The sequence below is a fragment of the Sinohyriopsis cumingii genome, chromosome 5 (assembly GCF_028554795.1).
Source record: "Sinohyriopsis cumingii isolate HCF-2022 chromosome 5, ASM2855479v2, whole genome shotgun sequence".
Classification (NCBI taxonomy): domain Eukaryota; kingdom Metazoa; phylum Mollusca; class Bivalvia; order Unionida; family Unionidae; genus Sinohyriopsis; species Sinohyriopsis cumingii.
Window position 1 is genome coordinate 115,789,839 of NC_142965.1, and position 19,910 is coordinate 115,809,748.

At 33.4% G+C, this 19,910-nt stretch overlaps 1 protein-coding gene across 3 annotated transcripts in view; it reads left to right on the forward strand.

The window, feature by feature from the left end:
* The window catches only part of LOC149800035 (ATP-binding cassette sub-family C member 4-like), a 176,493-nt gene that overhangs the window by 20,895 nt on the left and 135,688 nt on the right, over window positions 1-19,910 (forward strand). For all 3 annotated transcript variants that reach the window (XM_089959556.1, XM_089959557.1, XM_089959555.1), the window contains exons 4-7: window positions 4,677-4,892; window positions 7,089-7,178; window positions 8,530-8,693; window positions 9,352-9,477. In XM_089959556.1, the coding sequence (XP_089815682.1) occupies window positions 4,677-4,892; window positions 7,089-7,178; window positions 8,530-8,693; window positions 9,352-9,477 (596 nt within the window). The remainder of the gene's footprint in view (window positions 1-4,676; window positions 4,893-7,088; window positions 7,179-8,529; window positions 8,694-9,351; window positions 9,478-19,910) is intronic.

The window sequence follows — 19,910 nt, forward strand, 5'->3', positions numbered from 1 at the left end:
TTCACATTAAATGGCTGACAATAGAAACTGGGAGGGGGGACTATTGACCCAACCCCCAACCCAGTGTGCGAGCGCCCATGGGACGTACCTTTTTTTTCTCCATGTGATACGCCTCATTATTCCCCTAGGACAAGCCCATTTTGCATATTCTGGTCAGCTCTGGCTAAATTGCAAAATATCTAAAGTTTTGATTTAAGTACGCAAACAATAAAGCCGGTGTGACTAATGAACGTAACTCCTTATCCTTGCATTGATCTTGTGAAAAGGGCTGTCCTTCGGACATACTTCAAAGAAACCATGTTTGACAGTGTGTGTATGTTTAAGCACCAGCAATTGATTGCCAAAATAAACGATGCCTATTTTGTTGTTACTTACGATGCCACGGACTTCAGGTTTAAGTCTTAATGCATGTAACACTGTTTGCTGAACAATATACTGCATGGTATATTTTGTTTTATTCCTTGTAATTTAATCATGGTAATTAAACTTTACATATTCGGTAGAGGAATGTCAGGTGTTAACTGGCTGAGTTTCTTTGGCGGAAATGGAGATGCGATTTTGTTTGCAGAGAAAATTTCACAGTGATCATTCATTTAAGCTAATTGGTGAAAATTTTATTCTTTTAATTTTTTTATACTATAGTACTGTCGTAGTTGTTTAAAAACATCTGAAATTTACTTGAATAATGTTTAATTTTCACGTTCTATTTACTAAAGAAGAAAAAAAGAAAATAACTGTTGTGTGATATTAATTATTTTGTCCAGTACCGGATTTAGACGTGTGTGTGTGTGATTTGAATTTTTAACGTAGCTTTAACAATTTTTCAGGCATATCACTACGATGTCTGCAGTGTGGCAGTTTAGACTGTGGATTACATACATTATATCTATTTATAAATGGTTTGGGGTTGGGGGTTTTTTCTTCTGACAAATGAAAATTGACAGACATAATGTAATAATCGGGACTTCGCTGCAAAAAATTTAGAGATATTACGAGATCGGGATGTAGATGAGGAAATACCCCCAAAATCGGGAGGTTTTTCTACCGGCTTGAGAGTTGACAGGTATGAACTGTCCAGGCTTGTGGAATTTCAGTCAGGGCTTGAGTTTATTTAAGTCACCAGCCCGGGGCCTGTGCCTAAAAAATTTCTTTTAGCACTGACAAGTACAGTACATAAACTATTATATCAGACTGCAGATTCAAGTTTTGAATGTGCAACCCAAATGTGGTCTCCTTCCATCTGCCTCGCTCGCCAATGTTTATGTTTGTATTCGAGGACTGGCTAGTATTGCGTCACGGTACCACGTGATCTGTCGTCTCATTAAAACTCGGAAAAACTCGGCAATTTACGGAATCATGGTATCTTCCATGCAATATAATCACTACCCGCTTACGATATTTAATTTATAAACATGACAGTCGAATTAAAATCTGTAGAGAATTACATACGTAGAAGGAAAATGTTGATTTCTAGTCTCCTTTAAATCATGGTGAAACAGCTGTTCAAACTCTTGAAATAAAAGATTTGAAAAATATAGACAAAAATAGTTGCAATTTGTTCTTATTGTATGTCCAAGCTTCTGATTTTTGGCGTATGATCTAAAATTCAGAAGTCTGCTGGATGTCTATCATTTACTTTTTTGTCATCGCAACCAAACTTAAATTACGGCTGTATGCCTGTTAGCAAAAAGGTTGCTTTCTACACAATGTACTTACATCCATGTGTAAATGTACTTGTACAGTTTTGATAAGCAATCATAGGACAGCAGATATAAAAAAATCAGATGCAGTGACACGTGGCACGCTTTTGCGGCAGACAGTATTAAGATGGTGTGTGAATGCATCATATTTAAAGAAAAAATTGTGACTATTCTAGTTTGTCTGCTTTTTATCCATCCATTGTATTTTGTTCTTCATTGGATGATTTGTGACTGTCATACAAGCAGACTCTGAACTCCATTAGTTGTAGTGTAGTTGGAGTGATGAAGTTAAAGAACTGTTGAACCATATGTACCTTATTTGATATGTAATCTATAGGTTTTTTTGGTTCTTTATATAAAGATCTGAATTCATTTGTTTTTCTTAGAAATAAAGTGTTGTTATTCTCCTAAGATTTTTTTTCTCTCTCTATTATAAAGTCTCAACCCTATTACATAAATATTATGAAACCCCTTGTCAGGAAATTACAACATTCTCACTAATCCTTTAAAAGACCATTGATAAAATATACCTAAAGTGCACTGGGCATTGGGGCCCTTGAAAAAATTGAATAAAGTACTTGAATTTTGTCATGCCAAAGGTGTAAGAACCATCTTTTCATATAGTTGTAGTCCCATATCCGTGCCAATTTTGAGCAGTGATTGTTGGCAACATTGTAGCACAATTATGAAAGTCAGCTTATATTTTTGATGGATTGCAAAGTTTTGATATTTGATTCAAGATGAAACGTCTAGGTAGTCCATTTCTGCTTAATTCCATTTGTGTTGAGGAATATATAATCATGACACCGTGATCGACAAATCTTTGCCAGTTCTCAGTACAAGTGCTGCAGATAAAGACGAAGATAACGTTCAGTTTCAAAGGATTACTTGCTTTTTCACCTTCTATGGCACAGATTAAAAAAGTTCAAGCATGGATAAATCAAGAACTACTGCATCAAAATTAAGAAACAAGGAGATTCCATTTAAACAGGCAATTACATATTTCAGTTCCATGCATCAGCATTAACACCAAAATCAGTTGCATTTAGACTTGAAAACCATCACCTCTATGCATCAGAGTTGTGAAATAAATGTTTGAATATTTATGTATTTCTTTGTTATGAATTTTATTGTTTCTTATACTACTGGTGCTTTTATTTACTTTTGCTCCAAACAAAGTACACCTCTCCCTCGATAACTCACGCACAGCGGGGTCCACAAACAGACTACACTATAAGTGAGGCGCGAGTTATCGAGGGAACTCCAAAGATTGAAAAAAATCACTCTGACATTGAGAATATTTTCACGTTGTTTTGTAGGGAAATAAAATTTGTGGTATTTGACTAAACTTGTTGGTTTTACTTCTTTCTGTTACTTAGCTTAAGACCATTGAGTCATAACACTTCAGCCTGTGTTTAAAAAAAATAAAAATCTCTAGACAGTTAGGGATTAAATGATAAGAGACATTGCAGCCTGTCACCAAATCAGGCATTCTGCAAATGACTTGTATCATATGTGAAGAAATAAATGATTGCCAGAAGGAGCAAAATTCCCAAGTGACTGAGATGTACAGTTTACTGAACTCACTCAAGTAAATGAGTGTCATGTGATTTCAGTTTCTTGACCAGATTTTATACTCAGTGTGAGCTCTTAATATGATGAGAAAGCAGTGGTACTTTTTTGCCTTTTGGGTAGAGACTTCTGTTTCGCTTTAAACACAAATGATATCATATCTTTATTTGTGCCAGCTGCATACACAGAAAAAGTTGCATTGAATGGATTTATGTCAAACCAGTTTGGGAAGGAGGAACTCATTTCACTCTAGAATATGTGGTACTTGACTGAGGCAATCAAGCTGGGTTATATTAATTGGAGAACAGTGGAAAGCCAATTCATCCAGAGTGGATTATCTCCACAGGTGACTAGATACCACTTGAGATGGACCTGTATTAAATGGGCTTTGTAAAAGGAAGGCTGATTCACTGTTATTTTAGCAGTCAGTTGCACATGTGCCATGTTTATAGTTTTCCATTTGTTGAATACTGGAGGAGTAGTGTGGATCAGCCAAAAGTGTTTGTGATTGTATCTGTGTGGTACATCAAGACTATTGGTACATATAAGGCCCAAAGTGCGTCTGATGCATTAGTAGACCAAACCGATAGCTCTGGGATAAGAGAATGTTACTCTCTCCACCCTTATCTATTTTCCTTACTTATTATAATAAGGTAATGTAATTTGAAAAATAATTTTGTTTCGCTATAAAATGCATTTTCTTCAGTATTACCTACCTTATTATAATGCTCTTGAGCCTTGTCCCAAGAAGATTCAATTTTGATCCATTAGTAGCTGAAGGATGATGGGATTTTTGTGCCAATACATACATCCTAGAGTTGGCGAACTCTTATTAGATTTCTATGAAAAAATCAAGTCAAAATATATTATGAACATCTTTTTCTGCATTGTAGTTCAAATAACCTTAATAATTCTTTAATTTTGAAGGATTACCTTGAAAGCTGCTTGAATTTTGAACAGGCTTGTTTTATCCATAAAAAGTTATTAATTTGCTGTATGATTCCATGATTTTTTGTGCCAAATTTTTTTTCTTCATCAGAGAGAGTACAAAAACTTGATAAAATATAAATATATCACTTTTTAAATTTAGAATTGTTGCTATTTACACATTCGTTTGCAAATAATTCATAAATAGGGTGGGATAATATTGGGTGGATCAAATGACAAATAACAGATTTGGGCATCGATGAACAAAATAAATTATAGAGATAGTATGCTTTCTGTGAGGAAGAACACTCCTTGAAAACTTCAGTAGGTCCTTGAATACTTCTGGCAAAGTCCTTGAAAAGTTGAAGAAAAATAACTCTCTAGGGCTGTATGTACCATATGCATGAGTTTTCTGGATTTGAAAGGTAGTGGTAGCATTCAAAGCATATTGTTTTTTAAATAATTTCCCCATTATAGGAAAGCACCAAGGTATGCCAGCCACTGCTTCTTGGAGGACTTATCCGATACTTTACTCCAGACTCTACCTTGTCTCGTCAGGATGCCTTTCTGTATGCGATGGGGGTCGGTCTATGTGCTATTAATTTGGCTGTGCTACATCATCCATATTTTTTTGGTGTACAGCGGATTGGAATGAAAATGAGAGTGGCTTGCTGTTCACTTCTGTACCGCAAGGTATGTTGTGCGTTTTTTAAAAGTAAAATCAGGCCTGTGGGTGAAAGTTTTGATGATATTATTGAAAACTACTGGAAATGTTTGATTCAGTTGTCAATATTGTTTATATTTTTTAAACTTTTGTGTAGAATAGGGAATCAAGCCTCATAAAATTTTTTAAAATAAAAATGCATTACATGTGAATGACAAAAAATTTTCAGATTTTACTTACGTATACCTCTTCCATTGATAAATTGTATATAATGGGTCCAAAACATTGACTGCAGTTTAAGCAAGGGAATGTGTTACCAATTTAAGAATGTGATGAATTCCCAGCTGGAAATTGATGAGACGACAAAGTGGGTGTTGTTAAATGGTTTAATACTGGCTTTATATTTATGTTGGGAATAATATACTTTTTGTAATGAAGTTATTAGCTTTTCTTTTTAAGTTACCTTTACTTTCAAGATAACAAAACGTTTGAAATATTGTTAAAATCATTATTCCAAGAGGTTTTGAGACAAATTGTGTTTTCTTCTGAAAACATTGTATATTTTGTCATTGACTTTTGCATTTGAATGTGGATGTTCTCAAGTGTTTTTGTTGATTCACAACAAAACAAGATTTCCTTTTTCAAAAACTTGGGAAAGTAAATTTATCAAGGAACAACTGTTAGTGTTGAAACTACATTAACAAATATTATTCTTTTTGTAAAATATTGATGCTGTGATTACATTGCAAGTAATAGTGAATTTCTGTTCATACTTGAATAAACCTCCGAGTGCCAATTTAGGACTTTTTTCACAGAAAACTTTAGAAGTTGCTTCGCCATAATGAACTGTTCAGTGAAAACAAAGATTTTTATGCACAGAATACTTCGTTTGCTTTCCTTCTTTTTGCTGTCATTGCTCACGTTACAAATTATTAGTATAAACTACTGATTTCGCTCTTTTCTGATACTTAGTTTAAGACCATAGAGTCATAGCTGTATAGAACATGATTTATAACTATACTAAGTCTACAAAACAATTTTATTGAAAGCAAATGCTTTAAAGAAAACAATTTATTTTCTTTTTTGTAGATTTAAATCAATTGGTAATGGTTTTTATGAATAGATAACTGATTCTGAATTGTATGATATTGCTTTTTGGGTCACATATACTTATCCCTTTGGGACCTCAAAATACAAAATACACTTTTTAAATTTCAAAACAATCCCAACACTGCATCGAAGATTTGTTGTACAATTTAACCACATAGACTCTGATTTCTGGATCATTTTGCATTGACATATTTGGGTTCAAGCTGTTATCAGACACAAATCTATACATTTCCTGAGATGTGAGAATTACATCCCTTTGCAGTCAGTAACTAGGGAAAATTATCTTTCTTTAGAGATGATTTTGGCAAATACACAAAAAAATAAGCAAAATGTTATGTTTTTTAGAATTTATACTGTCAGATTAGACCATATTCTTGCATATTTAATTTATTTGTAATTTTTCTGATACAAATGGGTTAACGCCTCATTGAGAATAATGCACTGTTTTCCATAGTGAAGACCTAATGCAAAGCAACATAATTTTATGCTTCCTTGGAATGCTTTTTGATTGGCTCGTTAGGTATTACATGTAGTAAATATAGCTATTATTTTAGTCACTTATGTGATAATGAGGCTTTTAAGTGAATACAATTATTTTGACACATTGATAAAATTCATATTAACTAGTAGCAAACACTGATGTGAATTATTTTGATAAAATGAGACTCATTGATATTTTGTAGGATTTTTGTGCTTAGTCTGCAATAACTTGTAAAGTTTTTGCTCAGCTGGTAAGAAACCAGACAAACTTATGCAATGACCTTTTATCCATTGTTCAGCATCATGCCAGACCCTGTTTGCCACTCCAGTTATACAAACTGCTGGCAGTATCAAGATGTAACTCTACAAACACACACATACCAGGGTTTATAAAAAAAATAAAAGTCCTTCAAACTTCCAATATGCTTGCTATGGCAGACGATGTGAAAATCTTAATGATACTCCTGAATGGATGTATGGATTTGTTTTATTTTAATGTATATTTTTGTTTTGTCTTTGAATGGTTAAACATATGAATTGGAAAGTCACATATGTTTTATGTGTGTGTTCATAGGAGTGTACCTCCAGTTTGCAAAACCCTTATCATATAACTTTTTTTTAAATGTTCTTTTCAGTCCATGAAATTGAGTAATCATGCACTTGGACAAACAACAACAGGTCAAATTGTGAACCTCATGTCAAATGATGTTAATAGGTTTGATCAGGTAAAGTAATATATATATATATATACACACATACACACACAAACACATTCATTAAATAGAAATATAAATTATACTTACAGAATTTCATGTGAAATTTTACTTGATAAAATGTGACTTTTGTTGATTCTTTTTACTTTTTTTTATTATTTTTTGAGTACATTTCAGATAATTTAATTAAAAGATAGATCCTTTACCCTTGTATGTTCTTCACAAAACAGGTTTCTGTATGGCTGCCATAATTTAGAATGTATTACAATGTCAGCAAACATTTTGTGTTACATAATTATCATAATCACATAGAATATTTGGAGCCAAACAGGCACCTACTCTCACAACACCCATTTTTTTCATCCATCTGCTTATTTCCACTTTAATTAACCATCTATCCTTACTTAACTTTGTAAGTTCCTTGCATTTGGGGTAAGGAAGAAACTTGTCTTTTAGGGTTCAAAAAGTAAAAAATCAAGTTGACAGGGACAGTCTCTGTGCCATAACTTGACATTTTACCTGATACCTGGATCAATCTTGCAGATGGCTTGCATTTGAGATAAGAAAGACACCTGCTGATTTTGGAGTCAAACGGTCAACTGTCAAGATAAAAGTGACTTTAAGAAGAAAAATGGTTTCTTCATGGTATCTTGGGTCTTTTTCTCACATACTTTGCCATCTTTATGGATAGTATGCATTTGAGAAGACACCTGTACATTTTGGGGTTTAAGGATCAAAGGTCATGGTCCCGTGGGCTGGAAGAAAGAGAAATAATTTCTACAAAGCTACTTAAGTTCTGTGCCACATGACTTGATAAAAGTTTTTGGATGTCTTTTGTTTTTAGACATAAAAGGCTCCTATGGATTTGGAGACCAAGCTGGAAAATCACCAGTCACAAAAATTAAAAGTAGAAGAAAATTTATGATGTAATCTATATTGGTGATATGCTTACATATCAGGGAACTATTACTGACTTTGATAGCTTCTGACACATACAAAATAGAAATTTTGTTTGATGAAGAAGTTCTTCAAACTTAAGAATAATCTTAAGGATATAATTTCAGTAACATTACTTTTAAGTCAAAGAAATTTAATGTTGCACAAAATTGATACATTTTTGTGCATTTTATACATTTCCATTTTGAAAAACTGAAAATGTACAGTGTGCTTTTGCAAATTGAAATAAAAAACCCACTTCCCCAACAAAAAAACAATGCAAAACACAAAAAAACCCATAGAAATGTACTGATATCTGTTAGTGTATTCTTATTCAGTATTGTTTCATATTTTAAGTTATACATGTTTGGTTACAAGTTACTGTTATAACAAAGTAAGTTGACATGAATGCCTTTTGTTGTTGCAGGCTGTGGTATTTCTCCACTTTTTGTGGATTGGACCTCTGGAAGGCATTGCAGTTCTTGCCATTCTGTGGAGGGAGCTTGGACCATCAACACTTGCAGGGTTTGCTGTACTACTGCTTTTGGTTCCAATTCAGGGATGGATGGGGAAACTTTTCTCTAAATTCAGGTATTCTTATGGCCTATATAGATAAATAGATGGGGTAAATGGATTGTGATATTTAGATATATAGATGTAATTCTTGGAATAAGATAGTAGATTAATAGATGAAATAAGTGGAACAAGATATATAGATAGATAAATGTAATAATTGGAATATGATATGTAGATAAATGTAATAATTGGAATATGATATATAGATAACTGTAATAACTGGAATATGATATATAAATAACTGTAATAACTGGAATATGGTATATAAATAACTGTAATAACTAGAATATGATATATAAATAACTGTAATAACTGGAATATGGTATATAAATAACTAAGACTTGGAATATGATATACGGATAAATGTAATAATTAGAATATCATAGGTAAATAGATGTAATCATTGGTATATAATATGTAAATAAATGTAATAATTAGACTATGACATACAGATAACTGCAGTATATGGAATGTAATATATAGATAACTGTAATAATTGGAATATGATATATAGATAACTGTACACATGCACATTTTCACATATTTTGCACTTATTGTCACATGTAAATTACCATATTTTATTTATTCTTGTTATTCTCATTTTACAGTATTTTTAAGCATGTAAGCTTCAGGTTACATGTGAAATATATACATATGCATTAATTTGTTGCAGACAAAAAACAGCTGTACATACAGATGAACGTGTACGATTGATGAATGAAATAATCTCAGGGATGAGAGTCATTAAAATGTATTGCTGGGAAAAACCATTTGGAGAATTAGTAGAAAAGATTCGCAGGTAGGTGGCATTGTTTTCATATTATCAGAGCTTATATTCTTTCATATATTGATAAATACTGTAAAATCAATTCAGATGACTAAATAAATAGATATATATATATATAGAGAGAGAGAGAGAGAGAGAGAGAGTTAGTTAGACTCAGGAATATTGCAAATAGTCCTTAATGCTGTGGGTAGAGTTAATATTAATAGTTTAGATATTTCTTAATCATTTATCAGTGCATATTTTATTTGTTCATTGTATTTGTTAAAATTTAAACTTTAGATATATTTAATTGCAATAATTATGAAAATATATTGTGTCTTCACTTTTGTCTTGTCTCCATTAGTGAGACATTGATTCATCTTTTCCTTAATTGGCTTTAAAGCTACATACCATATTGTCTTTAGGTCTGAATTAATCTTTCTAGTACTTGGCTTTGCTTTTGTATATGCTTTTGTATATGCTTGACACTGCATGGATCTTATCCCAGGCCTCTGAATCATAACATGTTATTCAACATTTTAAGTTATCTGTTACTCCAGAAAGAAAAACTGAAAAGCTTATAGGCATTTACAACTGCCACCATTTGATTTGTCAAAATGTTTTTGAGAAAGTTTTTTTGTCGAGTAATGTTTTATGATTCAAGGGCTAGAACTATGGCAGTTGTTAGAATTATTATTTAGCATCATCATTTTCATCATCACTGACAATGTTGACATTATTTGCTGCAGTTTAATTGCAAATTATTTTCTCCATGGATTTTTTTGGTATGTGATCAGCAAAGTTTAACATCAATAATTTCGTTAAACAAAATTGCCATCCAAAATTGTGTAAAAATTATGCAGAATTATTTTGGAGGTTAGTTCTGTTGAATGACAGATTAGTAATTTAAAGATGTCTCACTGTTGAAAATAGAAATTGATAAAAATTTACATTATGGTCAGATGTAAATTTCTTGCAGAATATGCTGGTTGATAGATATTTAATTTGTCTTCATGATTCCAATTACGACTTATGTATGTCCATGTGGATCTTATGTTGTAATATTGTTTGGCGAGTCATCTTAGGTCATGATGTTGTTTGGCCAGTCACCTTTTGTCATGACGTTGTTTGGCCAGTCATCTATGTCATGTTGTTGTTTGGCGAGTCATCTTATGTCATGATGTTGTTTGGCGAGTCATCTTATGTCATGATGTTGTTTGGCCAGTCATCTTATGTCATGATGTTGTTTGGTCAGTCATCTTATGTCATGATGTTGTTTGGCGAGTCATCTTATGTCATGATGTTGTTTGGCCAGTCACCTTATGTCATGATGTTGTTTGGCCAGTCATCTTATGTCATGATGTTGTTGGGCCAGTCATCTTGTCATGATGTTGTTGGGCCAGTCATCTTATGTCATGATGTTGTTGGGCCAGTCACCTTATGTCATGATGTTGTTTGGCCAGTCATCTTATGTCATGATGTTGTTGGGCCAGTCATCTTATGTCATGATGTTGTTGGGCCAGTCACCTTATGTCAGGATGTTGTTTGGCCAGTCACCTTATGTCATGATGTTGTTTGGCCAGTCACCTTATGTCATGATATTGTTTGGTTAGTCATCTTATGTCATGATGTTGCTTGGCCAGTCATCTTTATATTTTGTTTCTGCAGAGTAACTTAGTTCTTAACCATATACCATTACCAGACTTAGATAATAGTTTGAAGTCCATTGATATCAGACTCAAATGATCAAAGAGCAAGAGTACAGGAACTGAAAAAAAGGAAAACTGCTTTCCACACAATAAATTGCCCTTCATATCAGATACCCAGACAAAACCTTGTTAAGTGTGTTGTATTTAAGGAAAGAAAAACAAAAATTGACTATGGGGTAAAATGTCAGGTTCACAGTGACTCTTAGAAGCAGGATAGCTTGCATTCATTATTACTTTGCTTTAATTATTTTTTTTTGGGCTTGCATTTGAGATAAGAAAGACAGTACTCATTTTGGGAGTCAAAGGTCAAAGGTCAAAATACTTTAAAACTAAGGTATATGACATAGTTTAACCAGATGTTATTGGTGGTGTGTACTTAGGTTAAGGAAGAAGCCTATTTTGTTAATATTGTGTCTGTGAGTGTGTGTGGGGTGGGCAAAGATCTGAAGGTTTATAGCCAATATGACTGGAAGAAGCAAAATGGTTTCCATACTATAACATTAGTTCCAACTCACATAACCTGACTTTGTGAATGGCTTGCACTTTTGGGGTCATAAGGTTACAGGTAAGAGTCGCTGTGACAGAGAAAATAAGAAACATTTTTGTACAAGCTTCCAATACTTGATTATGTGCATTCATATAATTGGGTTAGAAGAAAGCCCATTGACTTTAGTATCAAATGTCTAGGTGACTGACTGAAAGAAAGAAAAAAAAGCTTTGTACATACATTTCTGGTGGATAATTTTAAAAGGACCTAATGAAATAAAATTTGAGTTCATGATATTAAATATAAGTATAGGGTATCTTCAAAATCATTTCAAGAAATCCAAGGTTATTGAGTCAACTGTGTTTGAGACTGAGGTTTTGCTGCGTATATATATATATATATATATATATATATATATATATATATATATATATATATATATATCTATGACTGTGTATATATCACCATTGATCAGAAGAGTTATACGTTTTTCAGCCAATAACAAAAACTTTAGAAACAGACCATTTTACTTGGTCAGAATCAAAAACCCCTAATGTAAATCTGTGTGATCCCAAACCAGACTGTCAGTATAAGGCCTAATGTAAATCTGTGTGATCCCAAACCAGACTGTCAGTATAAGGCCTAATATAAATCTGTGTGATTCAAATCAGACTGTCATTATAAGGCCCAATGTAAAACTGTGTGATCCCAAACCAGACTGTCAGTATAAGGCCTAATATAAATCTGTGTGATTCAAATCAGACTGTCATTATAAGGCCCAATGTAAAACTGTGGGGTCAATATAAGGCCTAATGTAAACCTATGGGATCCAAACTAGGCTGTCAGTATAAAGCCCAATATAAATCTGTGGGATTCAAATCAGACTGTCAGTATAAGAACCAATGTAAATCTGTGGGATCCAAACCAGACTGTCAATATAAGGCCTAATGTAAACCTATGGATCCAGACCTGACTGTCAGTATAAGGCCCAATGTAAATCTGTGGGATTCAAATCAGACAGTCAGTATAAGGCCTGATGTAAATCTGTGGGATTCAAATCAGACTGTCAGTATAAGGCCTGATGTAAATCTGTGGGATCCAAACCAGACAGTCAGTATAAGGCCCAATGTAAATCTGTGGGATCCAAACCAGACAGTCAGTATAAGGCCTGATGTAAATCTGTGGGATTCAAGTCAGACTGTCAGTATAAGGCCCGATGTAAATCTGTGGGATCCAAACCGAGAGTCAGTATAAGGCATAATGTAAATCTATGGGATCCAAACCCGACTCAGTCTAAGGCCCAATGTAAATATATGGGGTGCAATCCAGACTGTCAGTGTAGGGATGGTTGTCAGTTTTGATGAAGAATCAATAAATGCATATCGCTTTATGCCTGCTTTGCCATAGCTTTGCATCATTATTTTTATATCTTTAGCCTTTGCTTTTGCTTGACTGTAACACCAGTATTTATTGTCTCGAATATTGTAGCATGAAAATTCTGCTTCCATGTGCTATCCCAGCATTACTCCAACCCCACCCTTGTTTAAACAGATATAGAATCACCTTGAAAATAAAAGAATCATTCAAAAGGTCAGAAAACTTTGTTATCACCATGCACTCAACTTTTGAAAAACATTACATAAGGATTCTTTTTCTTGAATATTTCAGCCATACCATTGTTGTGTCCCTTTGGTTCTCTTGCATTAATGAACAAGCAAAGAAATTTCAATTGAAATTATATCTTATTCACCCCAAATTTTGGATTTGTCTTTTGACATCTGATGGAGATATTAACACATGCATGTTGTCATATTTCTCAAGTAAGAATGTTTGCTATATGCTCATTTTATTCTCTGTTAACTTTACATTGTCAGAACCGTTCAATACTTTACTATATTGCACACCTTCATATTGCATTCACGTGCATAAAGGAACTACTTTCTATTGTAAAGGAACAATAGATGCAGACACCAGCACTTTTGATTTGCAAACAAATCATGTACACTCGCGTAGTAGGCGCTTTATGTTTTGGTTGATTAAATTTGTTTCTGAATGAAGTAAAGCAGATGTTTCATGGACTGCCACATTCCAGCTGCTTTGGCACATTCTGCATTAACTTTTTTAATAAAATGTTTTGGATTTAGGTTAGCAGTACATTTGATGCCAGAAAGGGTCCTTACAAAAAACATACAAGTGACATGGGATAAACGGTCTTCTTTAGCTGGTAATAAAAATGGCAAAAAAAATATGCTTAGTTTTACGTCCTGAATTTCCTCAAAATTTACTTTCTTAATTCTGCAAATCTGAATTACATGAGCCATGTTATAGGTTCTCAATCTTGATTACACATTTTGAAATTGTACTGTAATTTCGAATAAAAGTGAAATTACATCCGCCTTACTGCATTCAAAATGTTATAGCATTAAATTCCATGGTGTCTTTTTGATAATTGCAATTGAAAGACTTCATATTTTCCCCACATTATGATTTCAAGTATTCAGTGACAGAAACAGAAACACATTTGCAGATGACAACAAGCTTCTACCTCGCTTCTTCAATCTGATGTATTTCATGTGGAATTGGAATATAAATTCAGTTGTTGCAATGCGCATTCATTCACAGTATGACTCCAAATTTCAATTTTAACTAGACAGGCCATTTTATTTCAAAAGTTATGTTGAGCACGCAACTAAGTTCAAATTTATCTGGGTGGAGTTACGTGTGCAGTAAAATTGTTGTTGTGTAATGATGAATCTGCACTTGTGTATTTAGTTTGGAATACGGCATACATTCATTTACATTGTTTCTTGTAGTGTATTTTGTTTATATAATTAAGCCTTTGGTAGAATAAGAAAACGAGCATATAATAAAAATGTTACTGCATTTGTATGGAAAATATGAACTCGTTTTATCTGATATACTGCACTCCCAAGGTCTTGAAGTATTTACATCCGAAAAACTCGTTCATATTTTCCCATACAAATGCAGTAACCTATAAATATATAAAACATTTTTATCACCTTCCATCTGTGTTTTGAGGCTGGTAATTTTGTCAACTTTGTTCTTCTTTTTCTCATGTGGTATTACAGCTGTCCCACATAGTAATATGGTTTGCTGCAGTTGATAAATGCTGATGGCATACGTAGCGATGCATGGTATTAGTTTGAACCGTGTTATTACTAAACAGTATTAAAACAAGAATTGTGTATGTACCACTGTATATTGGGACTGATTGGACATTATTAAATAATTTGAAAAAAGTAAACAATGATAGAAAACTAAGCTTCATGTTGTTTCCTCAATTTGCATTGACATATCTTTGATAGACTAAATCAAACACAGTAGTTTCAGTTTAGTCCTGGGTCCATAGAAGTTTAATTTTAGTCCTGGGTTTCATAGTAGTTTGGTGGCCCAGAGTGGCTGAGTGGTCTAAAGTGCTCTCCATTACGGATCACTGCCATCTCACTTGTCTGCGTGGGTTCGAGTCTCGGATTCAGCCAATGTGGGTATGTGAGAAAGCTTGACGGTAGCTTGTTGTGGATCGGTGGTTCTTTCCGGGGTTCTTCCTCCACCATTAATACTGGCCGCCATGTATAGCCTATCATGTGCTGAAAAATGGCGTTAAAACCCCACAACAACAACAATCATAGTAATTTGATTTTAGTCCTGGGGTGCATAGAAGTTTAATTTTAGTCCTTTGGTCCACATAAGTTTAATTTCAGTCCTGGGTCCATATAAGTTTAATTTTACTCCTGGGTTTCATAGTAATTTGACTTTTGTCCTGCGGTCCATAGCAGTTTAATTTTAGTTCTGCAGTCCATATATGTTTAATTTTAGTCCTGGTGTCCACTGAAGTTTAATTTTAGTCCTGGGGTCCATATAAGTTTAATTTTAGTCCTGGGGTCCATATAAGTTTAATTTTAGTCCTGGGGTCTAAAGCAGTAAAACGTTATATCCAGAATCAGGGATACAATATTATATCCATAATCAGGTGTACAATGTTATATCCAGAATCAGGGATACAATGTTATATCCATAATCAGGTGTACAATGTTATATCCAGAATCAGGTGTACAATGTTATATCCAGAATCAGGTGTACAATGTTACATCCAGAATCAGGTGTACAATGTTATAACCAGAATCAGGTGTACAGCGTTATTTCAAGAATCAGGTGTGCAACATTATATCCAGAATCGGGAGATAACGGATAAGAGATATACCATAAAGATGAATCTTCTTGTTTGTAAACAAAAATATATATTATTTATTGAAACATGAAAGGAAGCAAATTAAAATTATTTGTACAGTTTCCTGATAAATAACTTTAATTATAATTCTTTTAGAATGATAAAATGCCAAATCAAATCTTTTAATTGCATTAGTAAATCATGTTTTCCGTTGTTCACTGGTTGACAGTTGTGGTTCATATAGTCTTGTTTTCATGCCTAATCATTCATGTATATTGAAAACATCAATCTTTCCACAGCCAATACACATGTATGACATTCAGTACTAATTATATCAGTAATTGGTATCATTTTTTAGAATTTGGTTACACTTGCCATTGGAGCTTCAGGTGGCCAAATTGCCTAAAGCACCTGTCTTTTCCAATGGATGTCACTTCTGTCCATGTAGGTTTAAGTCTCTGGCTCAGACAATATGGTTATGTGATAAAGTTTGCTAGTAGCTTCATGGAGGTAGGTGCTTTTTACCTGGGGTTTTTCCTGGGTTCTTCCTCCATCAGTTCTTCTGGCTGCCACATATAGCCTATTGTTTGCTGAAAAATGGCATTAAACCTAAAACAACAACAGCAACATGTGTCTTTAAATGGCAGTGATTCATGTTATCTGGATCCTCATACATCCATAGTCCTTTGGAAGGTCATTATTTACATGCCTCAAAAAATACATGTCGCACTGTCAATGTAAATGTATGTGGCCATTTTTGGACGAGGTCAGCCGAAATTTGTGATCCAGTATTAACTGGAACTGAGTTTTGTGTGCATTGTGATGTCACAATAAAAGCTGTACAGGTTCAAACTAATTCATATCACCCTGTATTTGTTACGATAGATATGATGTCCTCTTTTATTAATCTAGTTTAGTATCCCCCCACCCTTGCTATAGTCCATAGTGATCAATAATATTTGTGTGGAAGTTATTTGATGATAATTACATTGCATTGTATTCAATAATCAGGATTGAATAGATGCTGGATAAACAGTATTAGTATTTAATTTTAGAAAAACAGTGAATGTTTAATTTAGCTTTGATTACCATACCACGCTGACATACACTTTGCACACATACTAAAAAAGTTTTTGCAAACCCACTTTATTAATTTATTCTTTCTCTTACTGAATGTTGCATTTTATCTGTTGGGAACAATTAATTTCATAAAGGAATTTCTTACTGCAGCCAGTATAGATTTATGTTTTACATCCATCAATCAATGTTAATTTGTAAATAATAACTACTGGTATATATGTATAAAACCACAAATTATAATGTCTCATCATGAAATGGCAACATATGTTACCATGGTTTCTATTTTTAAAATACTGGGTGCTACAATAAATCAAACTACATTCCTGACTGGTCAGGCAAACTGTAACTGGACACATTTAGTGCATTCAAAAATTTAGATCAATTAGGATAAAATAAAGAAAAAAATTTATGAAACAATTTAGTCTGTTGGTAAACTTTGTGTGCCCAAAAGCTTAGGGTAAAGATGATAAACAATTAGCTACCTGTAATCAGTAGTCTTTATGCATGGCTAAGATATAAGATTTCTATATTAATTTGTAATATTCAGTTTGGGTGGCTGTGTGCATTGGAGGAGAGCTTGTTTTTATATGACCATCATCTAACAATGCTCAATGCAAACTATCTCCTTAGAACTTAGTTTGAGAATAAAAATGAGACTCATTGCTTTGCCTTTGGCATTTTGCCAGCAGTTTTCAAAAGCAATATTCTTTAAGCAGGATTCACTCAATTTTAATATCTGAAAAATTATGTTAATATATATGAATTTATAATGTCTTCACTTCCATGTAAATGTTTCCAGATTTGAGTGAACCCATAAAGTCTGCATATGCATTGAAAGAAAATAAATTTCAAGACATCAGAGTACACATTTCATTTAAAATACACAATGACCTGAAAGAAGAAAAATATTGACTTAAATTCGTTTAAGTTTCTCAGCCAATTTCTACAAACTTTCACACAATGCATGCCATTGTAATTTATTTATTTATAAAGTGTATACAATTGTAATCTATTGATAAAGTGTATATTTAATAGGTGCCATGACCTTGAAAGGTTCCAATTCTTTTGGCCGATCATTAGTCTTTCCTTTTATGCATGGTACTCTTGAGTAGCTCTCTACAAGGGAGGTTTGGCAAAAATGACTCGTTCAGTACAAAATTATTGGAAATCAAGATGGAATTCATTTTTTAGATGCAAGTTACCAATATTTTTCTTGTGAAAAGCAATTACATACTTATATAAAGATCTGCTGGTGTCATCTCTTTGGTTTGACACTGTATTGGTACATCTGCATGATCTGGGGCAAATGTAACTCTGTCTGACCTGACAAAAATCATGACATTTGGACATTCTCTGCCACTTAATTTCTCCCATATTTTACTCTTAAAAGTTTGTGATATCTTGTTAAAAGGAACTTCTTGATATTAAAATGACACCTGTATTACTGCAAAATGTTACTGTAAACATGAATCCCACTAAGAATTTAAGGGCAATGTACACAACTACAATTTTTCAGGTTAAGAATGTGATCATTTATTGATTGTTTAAAGGGACATGTATAAAGCATTACATATTCATGGTTTTGACCCATAACATTATCAAGCTTGTATCAGGTCCCTGTATTCTTTAGTAATAGCAAAACTGTAAGGAGTTGGGAAGTGTACTGTGCTGAGTACAGTGAGGACAATTATGGGCAGCTGTTGTAGCACACTCATCCCATGGAATTGAACTTAGAAGAAAATAAATTGAGCCCTCTTTGTGCTTGACATAGTAATTGAACTATGTTCCTGTTTATGCAAAGATAATAACATGTTGATGTATGTTAATCTCAGTCTGATTAAAATATCATTATTAGGCTTAGGCTGGACTAAACATTTTGGTTGAAGTAACTTCTCCCTGCCACATAAATAGAGCAAATTGATTTGAAATTGGGAAAGAAGTGAGGCTAAGGTCATAATTTTGTAATGGCAAGATAAGTTCATCAACAGCTGTTATTTTACAGCATCTTACAGTCTCTGTTACATTACCATTAACTGTGAAACATCATGTATGATCCTTTTCATCTTATCGTTCAATGACATCGTTTTGTTTTTGTCCTTTTATTGCTAATTGGTAATAAACCGTTTTTGATGCATACATTTTTATCATATAATCTTTTTCGTGGCAATGTATAGCCATACAGTGTTGGTATGCTGTGTGGTCCACAATCATGCAACCAATCATACAGGTTCTGCAAGCTTAACTGCATTAAAATGCATGAAATATTATTTTTGATTTATGGAAATTTTAAACACTTGTATTTTTAACCTGACATAAACTGCCCAATATTTTGTTGCAATTAGACAGTAACCTGAAAAAGAGCTATTTGTTCCCAAAGATACGTGACTATCACTAATACTTGTTGATTGCTAACATGCCATCGCACTACATTTCCAAATCAAATATTGGATCATAAACTCGTTAATATCGTCATTGTTTTCATCCTCAAAATCTCTTTAATGATACAGCATTTGGCTTGGGATTCAAAAAACTTTGGATTTGTTTGCCTGTTTTATGTTATCAATTGGTGCAAATTAGATGGTACTGGAAGGTACAAAATTCAGCATTAAGGTTGATTCTGTCAAGCCTACCATTTCCAGAAGCTTGTCATAACAGTCACTTTGGCATCTATTTCACATATCCACAACCTAAATTAACATCAGTGTTAAAGTTTTATGGCAGGTGGGGTTGACCCAAATTATTCTCTTGTAATGCACGTTTCGTATGTTTGATAACAAAATATACAAGCTTCACTATTTTGGGCAGAGCATCAATAAAATTAATTAGTGAAATGGGGGTGGGGAATGCATGCATGTTGATTGGCATGACAGGGTATTGTCGTCTTTGCCTTCCTGGTGTGCTGAAGCTAAATATTACGGATGACAGTGACTACTTTGCTCAAATCTCTCCCTAACATTATCCCTGTAAAATTGTATGCATCAGTATTAAGAACCAAATTTCC